A 10121-nucleotide genomic window follows, 5' to 3' on the forward strand; every position below is an offset into this window, starting at 1 on the left:
GAAATTAGAGAACAAAATTAAATAGAAAAAATATGTTTTACCTAATCAATTAAGATTTTATGTCTTTTTAATTTTACAAAATTAACTTAACTTGTAAGGTAAAATTTATATTTATTTATATATTATCAATTAATTTTATCTATAGTCACCTAAAATTTTTAATATAAATGATACTCATTTCCACACCTAAAATAAAAAATAAAAAATACAAATATTAAAATTAAGTAGAAACGAACAAATACCTATCTTATAAAAACGACTTAATTAAATAAAATTAAGGTTTGTATTTTATGAAATATAATATATTATTTGAATAAAATAAAAAATAATAATTAAAATTATAATGAGAAGAAAAGTATGTTAGAGCACTGACGAATCTTAAGAAAAATATTTTGAAAATGTCAAATTAGTTTTATAAAAATTTTTGGAAAGAAAAAAATATATAAAATATATTAAAGTTGAAAAATATAATTTATTTATATTTTGCTTTATATGAGTGGAAGAAAAAATTAGAAGGGTAGAAAGTCCTTAACCTGTGTTCGTTTGATGTGATTTACTGTTTGAAGGGAAGGGAGAAGATGGATTAGAATGTGTTTATTACGTTCGTTTGCGCTGAATCACGAGCGAGTGAAAGCAATAATTTGCGAGATTCATCACTTTTTCGATCTTGCCTAATGAGAGCAGATTTAAGACAATTAATCGAGCAACGACTATTTTATCCTATATCATGCTTTATAGACGAACACAACAATTGAGAAGACCTTGGTTATCAACAATGGAGTTGGAATCCATGCATAAAGTGTGATTGTTGATGAGCTATGTAAGCAGGAGAAAATAAAGAAAGTTGGATCGATCCACTCAAGTGCGGAACCAATCCACTATGATGGATCCGATCCATTCATTCTTGGAACCAATCCAACTATGGCCATTAGGGGTGACAATTAGGGTCAGACCCGCGAAAAAAACGCGGGGCGGGCAAGGGTAGTGAGCCCGCAGGCCCGTAGTGGCCCGACCCGCAGCTCACGTGGGTTGGCACGCGACCGCGCGGACCAGTCCGCAAGCCTGCATGAAATTTTTTTTAAAAAAAACTTGCACTTGTGTATATTAATTACTTTTTTCATAGACTCTTGCTTTAACGTTTCAAGTTTCAAATTCTTGTATAACTGGAAAAGACAAGTATTATGTATTTTCTAATGTGCTAAAATTTTAAAGAATACATTGTGTATGTCATAGTATGAATATGAATATGATGAAAATGTTGAATTATCAATTTATCATCCAACTCCCCAAAGTCTTTACTTAATTTTGTGAACTTCTTAAAGTTTCCCAATTTTTAAACATTGAAAGTTTTATCATAAAAATTTAAAAAAAAAATTTAAAAAAATTAAAATAAAAGATAAAAAAATGGGCCAGCCCATAGGCCCCGTGAGCCAAGTGCGGGATGGGGTGGGCCAGTGTTTGCAGCCCGCACAAAGTGTGCGGGACAGAGCGGACTAGCCCTGTTGTACGAGCCTTATGCGAGCCGGGCCTAAACGGACCGAGTCGGCCCACATTGCCATCCCTAATGGCCATATTAGAAGAGATCCAATCCCATATTAGTTGGAATCGATCCATGTATGAAGTTGGAAAAAGGGATTCGATCCCATATTAGTTGAAACCAATCCCATTTATTACAATACACTATCAAAACAATGTATTATTTTATTTTTTTTATAATTTACTTTTCAATTTTAGTAGTAAAAAACTAACAAAGTAGTTATAAGTCATACAAATACCAATTTATACTACTTATTAATAAAGGACAATATGGTAATTTACCTATTACATCTATTAAAACATCTTTTTAATCTATCATATCAGTTAAATCACTCACAAACTCTCACAAATCTTACTTCAAAATTCACCCACTATCACCTCTAAATCCCTTAAAAAAAAAAACAACACACAATTTACTTTCAAATTCACTCAAACCCATCTTTTCCCCCTCCCACAAATCCATCTAGCCAAGTGAACAAAGCCTTAATAATATATACTAAGCTCTGTCAGACGGATATGAAAAAAAAAAACTTGAAAGTTAATAGGACGAATGAAATACTATTTAACAAAAGGATAATGATACTTTAACCCATTTTTTTATCCACTTTTAACCTACCACTCTCATCACCCTTAGATCATCACATCACATCATTACAAAAAATTAAAATAGATGATCTAAGAGTGATGAGAGTGATGGGTTAAAAGTGAATTAAAATATCATTTCCTTTAAAAAAACCATCAAACAAATTTACATTATTTAATATTTTGTCTAGACAAATGTATCATTATTTAAATTATTATTAATTTAATATTTTTTAATGTTTGATTTCACTGAAGTAGTATAATAGTTGTATATTATAAATTTTGTTAATATATAAGAAAAATCCTTATAATTTAAAAAATAATAAATAGAAAAACGTTTGAAATACTTCTAGACTTGAATATTTATTCTTTAATAATTTTCTAAAATATATTTTAAAAACTTTATCTTATTAAAGACTTTAAAATTAATGTTTAATTATCTTAAAATTTTATTTACATATAATTATCAAATATTTTGATAATTCTTTCACTTTTCACTTTTATTCGATTGTTGTTTAATATTAACTTAAAATTTATACAATCATCATTTATTTTTAAATACTTGACATTATAATTTATTTTATAAAAATTAATTAATTAAAAATAAAACCCTCTCACATAATTTATTTATAAAAATTAATTAATTAAAAATGAAATCCTTCCCCAGCTTGGCATCCCTAATTGTTAAGCTATCAAATAAATAAAATACTTTGAGTTAAAATTTAAAACAAAATTATGAACAGCTATTTTTTTGTTTATCTCACGAGAAGATAAGACACTTTAAATAAAGATAAATGCGATTAAAACTACAGTATGGAATGTATATTACTTAATAAATCGCAAGACAAGACAACATTATGTATTGACACCTTAACTTGGATTAGTATTTAGAAATTGAGAATGACTTCCTGCACCATATCATTTTTCTCCCTGGACCCTAACACTTCTGGAATACAAATCCAGTTCCGGAAATTATTTCCTGGTATACCTATTACGGAGAAAGTTTTCCGGTAGTTGTTTTGATGGGGTGGATGAAGAAATTTGAATGGGTTGCAGGAAGCAACACTCTTAGAAATTTAGAGTGTGTCAACATTTTATAGATATTTTATAATTGGACTGGAACTTTCAATATAAACCAATGATCTTACCATCCATTTCACTTTTTTTTGCTACATCTTTTAAGTATCCCGTTACATCTTTCAGTCATACCTAGGCAAATGTAGCAAAAATCATTGCTAATGACAAATGTTATTAAAACTAGTTTCTGAGAAAAATAACAAGGCTTAAAAACTGCTGAGGGTGGCAATATAATTAATTACATACGAAAGCATAGAAGTTCAAACATACTTGAATCCGACACTGGATTGTGATGGCAATATCACCACAACACAAAGATAGGGGATAGATACGAAATAAGATATAATTATGTCTACCTGGCAGATGTCAAGCACCCTAGGAGCACAAGTCGCCAACTTTACATTAACTATTAACCCACATTTCAACAAAAACTACTCTCCTTGGATTAAATCCATAACAACACGCTTTATGCTTCCATTGTTTTTCTTAAGCAACCTCTTATTCATCTCTTCGTCACGGAAACCCTGCATAAACCCCATAACCAATCAAAACAGTATCCAGTTGAACAATATATTGCATGGTCAGAGGATCGAATGGAAAATGGGATTGTGATGAACCGAACAACTTACCATCTCTTGTAACTCTACAAGGATAGGGTCCCACTCAGAAACACCATAGACATCACTACATAGATCGTCTATGGATCGCTCCAGATCATACTCATTCATCCTCAAGACCTCTTTGTTCAAATCAACCTGCTTAAAACCCATCGCCTCAAGTTCTTTAAGTAGACTCTCCTCCACAGGGTTAATTCCACCGGTCCCTACAACAGATGATGATGGTACATCCACAGTGGAGGATTGCTGATTAGAGGGAACAGCAGGGGTTGTTTCAGATAAATCAATAATAGGATAAGAGATTGATGAAGGTGCAAGGGAGGTTGCAACAGGGGCTGAGGCAGCAGGGGCTGAGGCAGAAGGGCCAACAAATGTAGCTTCATTTATAGGGAATTCCTTTTCCAGTTCCAATCTTGGTTCCTCATCAACCTGTTCCGCAGGTTGAATCGGAGCATTAGGAATGCGGGTTTGAAGAAAAGTATCATCCTCGGCAGGCCTAACATTGATATCTATAAGCAGAGGTCCTTCAGATCCACTGACATCAAGTGGAATATTCAAGTTCAATCCTTGAGAGTTATCATAAAATGAGTCCTTGAGAGAGGCATCAACCTGTGTGTACGACAATGCAAGAGAGTAAATTTATTATTACACCATCAAGAGTAAAATCTAGTGTCCGTAAGCAATTCCTTCAACACTATCATTTTACCTGTACAAGGACCCAAACACGTTGGCCAAATTTATGTCCAGATGAAGTTGCCAACCTCCAGTATGATGTGTATCGACCAGGTATCCGTGGTGCTATAAAGTCAACTGCAATGTCAAGCTCCTTCTCGATAGGGACACCATCCTGAACCAGGGACGTTTAATCAGAGAGAGCACTAAATAAACTTGCATACAGATTCTAAGACGAGCAAGACAAACATAGAGAAAAGATAATAGACCTTCAGGAAATAATTATTAAACTACAGTATGAATATTTATCAAACCTCTAAGTCAACTGAATGAGAGTCACTAAACTTGTCTCCTCCAATCCAAACAAGTTTAGTTCCCTTGGGCCACGCTACAGTGCCATTATTGCGCATCCGCCAGATCTTTGTAAATGCAGTAGATGGAGCCATCATCGTACCGTCTAGCACATTGACATCCAAAATGAACCGACTATCTAACTTTGGTCTTCCATGCTTCAAAATGGAACTTTTCTTAAAAGTATGTGGCGGTAATGTTGGCTGCACCATAAAAAAAGTGTGAAAACGCAAAGACTCGCAAAGGGAGAAAAGAAAAGATAGCAGTGTTCAAAAGTGATTACAAAGTTTTTGGATTGCTCATATACACATCGAGGGAAACGAGCAGATGCCGGGCGGTCCATTCTGATATAATCTGTCCCATTACCCATTTCGTTGTAACAAATGTGGCAGAGATCATAATTTTCCTTCCTGCATGAAGAACAAAATATCATGGAAACGGCCCTGAAAACAATTTAACAATAAATAAGTCCAAACAAATCAAAGTACTTACACTTTGGATTTGAACCGAGGTCCAGTTATTGGATAGACACCACAACCATCACAACGCACGCCTTTGTGGAACATACCAGTCATTGCCTCAGTGTGAGGATGGCTCCTTTTAAATGGGGGCATTTGAGAGTTTCCAAAATGTGGTGTCCAAGAATTAATATATGACCCAGAAAATGGACATTCAAAGAAAACACCAGCCTTCAATGAAGTATTCTGGGTTGAACTGTCATTACTAGGACCAGGAAGACTTGATGATGTACCACTGCTGTCAACCTTACCAGCAGAACTATAGACAGTTGACATTTTACCCTTCCTGCGATCACCATCAGGGACTTCTGATGAAAGTGGACCCTTATTCACATTTGTGGACTGAGATGAATAAGGATCACAAGGAGGGATATTGAGATCAACTGTTGCAACTTCCGCAGCTGTTGTTGCACTGATTACATTCCCAGCTTCCAAATGTTGACTGGCAACATCTCTAATTATGTTTTCAGTCTCTACCTGTTGAGTGGCATTAGAAGCCAAATCTACAGATGGCATCCGTAGAGTTCTTGTTTCACAATGTGGATTGGCATTAGAAGCAGAGGCTGTATCTCTAATTAGGTTTTCAGCCTCCACATGTTGAGTGGCATTGGAAGCCAAGTCCACAGATGGCATCTGTAGATCTCTGACTTCACCAGAGAGAGGTTCTTCAGGAACACCATTTTTAGAGAATGGACCAGTTGAAACATGAGGCTGGCAATAAGAATTTAGAACAGAATGTCCCACTAGGGAAATTAAATCAGCAAGATTAACAGGCAGCTGACTAGAAGATGCAGCATTTGGATACAATAAATTGGAAACAAGCTCACGTACTGGATCAGGCACAGGAGATGAAATGTCAACTTTATCTGCATTTGGGCTCAGAGATGGGTTTGAAACAGGAAATCTTAAGGGATTGGCACTCTCACCATGGACAGTAGAATTGGAGGCCGAGTCCACATATGAAGATTGAGAACCTTTTGCCTTAGAAGTGGTATGTTCTTCAGGAACACCCGTTTTTGAAATTGTATCAGCTGCATCACGAGGCTGGAAATGAGAATTTAGAACCGATTGTCCTATTTTCAATATTGAATTGGCAATATTATCAACCACGGGAGTTGAAGATGCCGCTTTTGAAAGTGACAATTTAGACAGAGCCTCGTGTAATATAGTATTTCTACCCAGACGTGGGTTTGTGACAGAAGGAGATTTTAAGGGAGTGGTACTTCCAGTAGACCACGCAGTTGATTTAGCACCACCATCATTGCTCATAAGTACCTCAATTTTCAAGAATTTCAATTGCTGCCTCATCACATCACGCAAATCATCATCATCAACCAGAGTCACCAAGTCGCCATCTTCATCAACATATCTCAGAACTAAATTTGCATCAGCACTGAAACCGAAGATAGAACATATCTTCTGTCTCAACCCAACCATGTCGAGATCCAGTCGATTAATCTCGTCCACACGGGCAGTGAAGCGCCTGAGGGTATCCCCATATTTCACCTGTCCAACAAAAAGTGATGTATTGATGCAATAAACAAAGATGTGCATGATTATAGAACCGATCTAAAGCCACAAAAAAATGTTAGCAGATTCTTCCACCAAATATTATTTTATGAATTTTCCTTAAAATGAATGAAGGGTATTCTCAAATTGCACTAAGCATCAAAGATTAATGTATTATCATACATTGATCAACAGGATCGTAGATATATTAAACCAAAATATATATAATACCATCAATCGAACTAAAACAGAGCCTCAGTGAAATGAAAGTTCCGCTATGCACAACAGTTTTAATTCCGATACAATTTCATCAAAGTGAATCATTCTAAATACTCACAATACTCCTAGCCAAAAGAATAAATATAATACAACCTCTACACATCTAGCAGATGCTAGGAATCAATTAATTTTCATCAAACTCACGCTAAATTGTTTTCTAGGCAAAACCAATGTGTTCATACCCAACCCAGCAAGCAACCGTTGAGGTTTCAGCCCCATCGTCATTCCAAAAGTTACTACATATAGAGTTATATAAAATCATAATTCCGTGTTCCGATCACTCAGATAATAAAATTAAAGGCGAAACTAGAAGGGGATGTATGCCAAAGTTAACACGATTTTGTAATTTGTAACAAAATCGCATCAGACTCGAGGCTTCATCAACTAGCAACATCACCCCAAACAAAAAAAAAACCATTCATCTTCATTTTTTTCCAAGAAATATCTATATGACTAAACGCAGAGCATCACACCACACAAGCCACGATATGAGCGAAGGAAAACAATTCAGGAACGAAAAGTGAAACGAAAACATGACAGAAAAGGAAAATTAAGATCAAAACCTTGATCACTAGAGCAGACTCCATAGCTCTCGGAGCGAAACGACAAAAGAAGGCGTGGCAGCTATACGAAGAGAAAACACTGAAACCCTAACCCTAATGGGAAACGAAGCTTCTTCTTCGGAACGGAAAATGGAGAGAGCTGCACGGCTAGCGTTAGCGACCCGTTAGCCACTTTAAAAGCTTTGCGAGCCGGAGAGTGACATATATATACACTATTGTGGCTTTGGTAACAAGAAATTTTTTATGTTATTTTATTTTTTTCCTAAATGCATACATAACTTCGTCGCAAAGGTAACGGTACGATCGACCCACGTATCTTATCTCTTTAATAGCGTTGTTAAACCGACGCATCAAATCAAATAACATTGAAAAAATCCATTTACTAAACTAAAATAAATAAATAAATAAATATATATATATATATATGGAGGGAGACAGTAATCCATTAATGACAAAGAAGTTAAATTACTTGTTGAGTAATAAATAAAGAGCCCTTATACGTGGAATTTTGGAATTTTGTTACAGTAACCCATTAATTGATCTTATATCTTATATAATTATATCATGTGGGTATTGTATAAATCTTGATAAAGAAATTTTTATTAATAAAAAGGAATATAATTAATATTTAAGTTGAGGAATAAAATGAGTATAAGCATATTTTTGGGTTCTTTTAATACTTATTTTCATGATTAATTTTTATTTTAAATTATTAAAGTATCTTTTATTTTAAAAAGTTTATATTAATTTTTTGTTGATTAATTTTGTAAAATTTATTTTATAACAGACATTTGATTTTTTTTACTCTTTTTTATAAACATTTAATTTTTATCTAATTATTATTTGTAGTCTTATTTAATTTTTAATATTAAATACTTGATATCATTATGTTTTATTTATTATGATTTTTTTTAAATTATTTAATTAATATTGAAAAGAGAAACATGTACAAGCATAAATACAAATATATCCATTTTCAGGAAAAAAAAATTGAACAAAACAGAACTAATATAAAAATGTAAATAAATATAAACTTTTACTTCAGAAATGAATATAGAATAATAAGCATGATCATTCTTATTTTTATTCTTATTTTTAGCTTTATGAAATTTGAAGCTGGAATACTATTTTTTGATCATAATCTATTTTTCTTTAATATCTATTATTGCGATAAACACTTTTTATTATAATTATTTTTAGTTTTCTATATCGTTCGTGTGTATATATATATATATCCAAATAAAAAGATGTATTTTATTTTTACTCTAAAAGAATAAAAATAACAAATAACATTTTTATAATTGAGATAATAATTTTATGAATATTTTTTATTACTTTTCAATAATTTTTTATAATAATTCATATCATTTTTAGTTTAGAGTTAAATTCAACTACAGAGTTATAAATGCAGTTATAGAAATTGATTTTTGTATGTATCTTATTCAACAAATATACTAAGTAACATAGTCCTACAAGATTCATTTCATGCTATTGACCTAAAGTGGATAAATAATATTTTAAGAGATATTTATTGGTGTAATTATCATATATTAATAAAATATGTGACTAAATCTCCTTAGTTTGATTATGTTATAATAAATTTTGCATACCATTATCAATAGAATGTATGGTTAATAAGGAGAAATAATATTATATTTTTATTATTATTTTGCTAATTTTGTATATAAATGGTAAGTTGTCATATTTGATTATATTATCAGATGTTGGCTGAATATTTTCTATTTTTATGACATAATCCATAGGATCAAAAATTCTATAAAAACATGTAGTCTCGTAGAAGATAAACCATATTTTGTCGCAAGCACCGACGCTTTCAAAGAACTTTAAAGTCAAATTAACACATCAAGTTATATGGAAGGTGAACTAGATTTTGACACACTCATACTTCCAAAGAACTCTAAGGGAAGAGACCAAAATAATTGGGGTGGACAAAAATCCAATTTTCATGATCCAATTTAATTTTTCTCTGATCTAATCCATTTAATATCCATTTTATTAAAAATCTCATCCATTAAAAAATTCATTTTATTGGATTTGGATTTCAATCTGATCTACATTTTATATATTTTATGGATTGAATTTTCATTCTCTAAATTTAGATTTTCAAAATGGATAATCCAAAATATCCAATCCAAATTTTCAATTTATATTTTTTGTTAGGTTAGGCTAAAAGTTGAGACGAACTAGCCCAAATTTAGTCGTATTTGACTGAGTTGGCGTAACCCTATACGTAATTTGGTCAAATTTAGTCAAGTCGGTCCCGCTTGAAATTTGGCCCAGCCGGTCCTGGACAAAATTTGGAAGTATTCGGTCGAGTTGACCCCGACACAAATTTGACTGCATTTGGCTGACTCGACCCAGACAAAATTTGACTGTATTCAATCGAGACGACCGCG

The 10121-nt window shown here is 32.7% G+C and overlaps 1 protein-coding gene across 1 annotated transcript; it reads right to left on the reverse strand.

Annotated features, from left to right (window-relative positions):
- Positions 1 to 3401: 3401 nt before the first annotated feature.
- On the reverse strand, positions 3402 to 7932 carry NBR1 (ubiquitin-associated (UBA)/TS-N domain-containing protein / octicosapeptide/Phox/Bemp1 (PB1) domain-containing protein). Its single transcript, XM_028060989.2, has 7 exons — positions 7705 to 7932; positions 5328 to 6859; positions 5119 to 5245; positions 4799 to 5038; positions 4519 to 4659; positions 3825 to 4421; positions 3402 to 3719 (listed from the first exon to the last, which is right to left on the reverse strand). Exons 1-7 carry the CDS (start codon positions 7726 to 7728, stop codon positions 3627 to 3629), a joined length of 2754 nt encoding a protein of 917 aa, XP_027916790.1. The 5' UTR covers positions 7729 to 7932; the 3' UTR covers positions 3402 to 3626.
- Between the last annotated feature and the right edge of the window lie 2189 nt (positions 7933 to 10121).

This window comes from Vigna unguiculata, chromosome 3 (assembly GCF_037176805.1).
Source record: "Vigna unguiculata cultivar grain cowpea cultivar isolate G323 ecotype 2 chromosome 3, ASM3717680v1, whole genome shotgun sequence".
NCBI classification, from domain to species: Eukaryota; Viridiplantae; Streptophyta; class Magnoliopsida; order Fabales; family Fabaceae; genus Vigna; species Vigna unguiculata.

What these genes read in the sequence shown, in the direction of transcription:
- NBR1 (XM_028060989.2), bottom strand. Translation starts at nt 7,728, where the DNA reads ATGGAGTCTGCTCTAGTGATCAAG. An exon ending in AGTCTGCTCTAGTGATCAAG is followed by an intron (nt 6,860 to 7,704) that starts GTTTTGATCTTA and finishes TTTGTTGGACAG; the next exon opens with GTGAAATATGGGGATACCCT. An exon ending in GTGTTTGGGTCCTTGTACAG is followed by an intron (nt 4,422 to 4,518) that starts GTAAAATGATAG and finishes TCGTACACACAG; the next exon opens with GTTGATGCCTCTCTCAAGGA.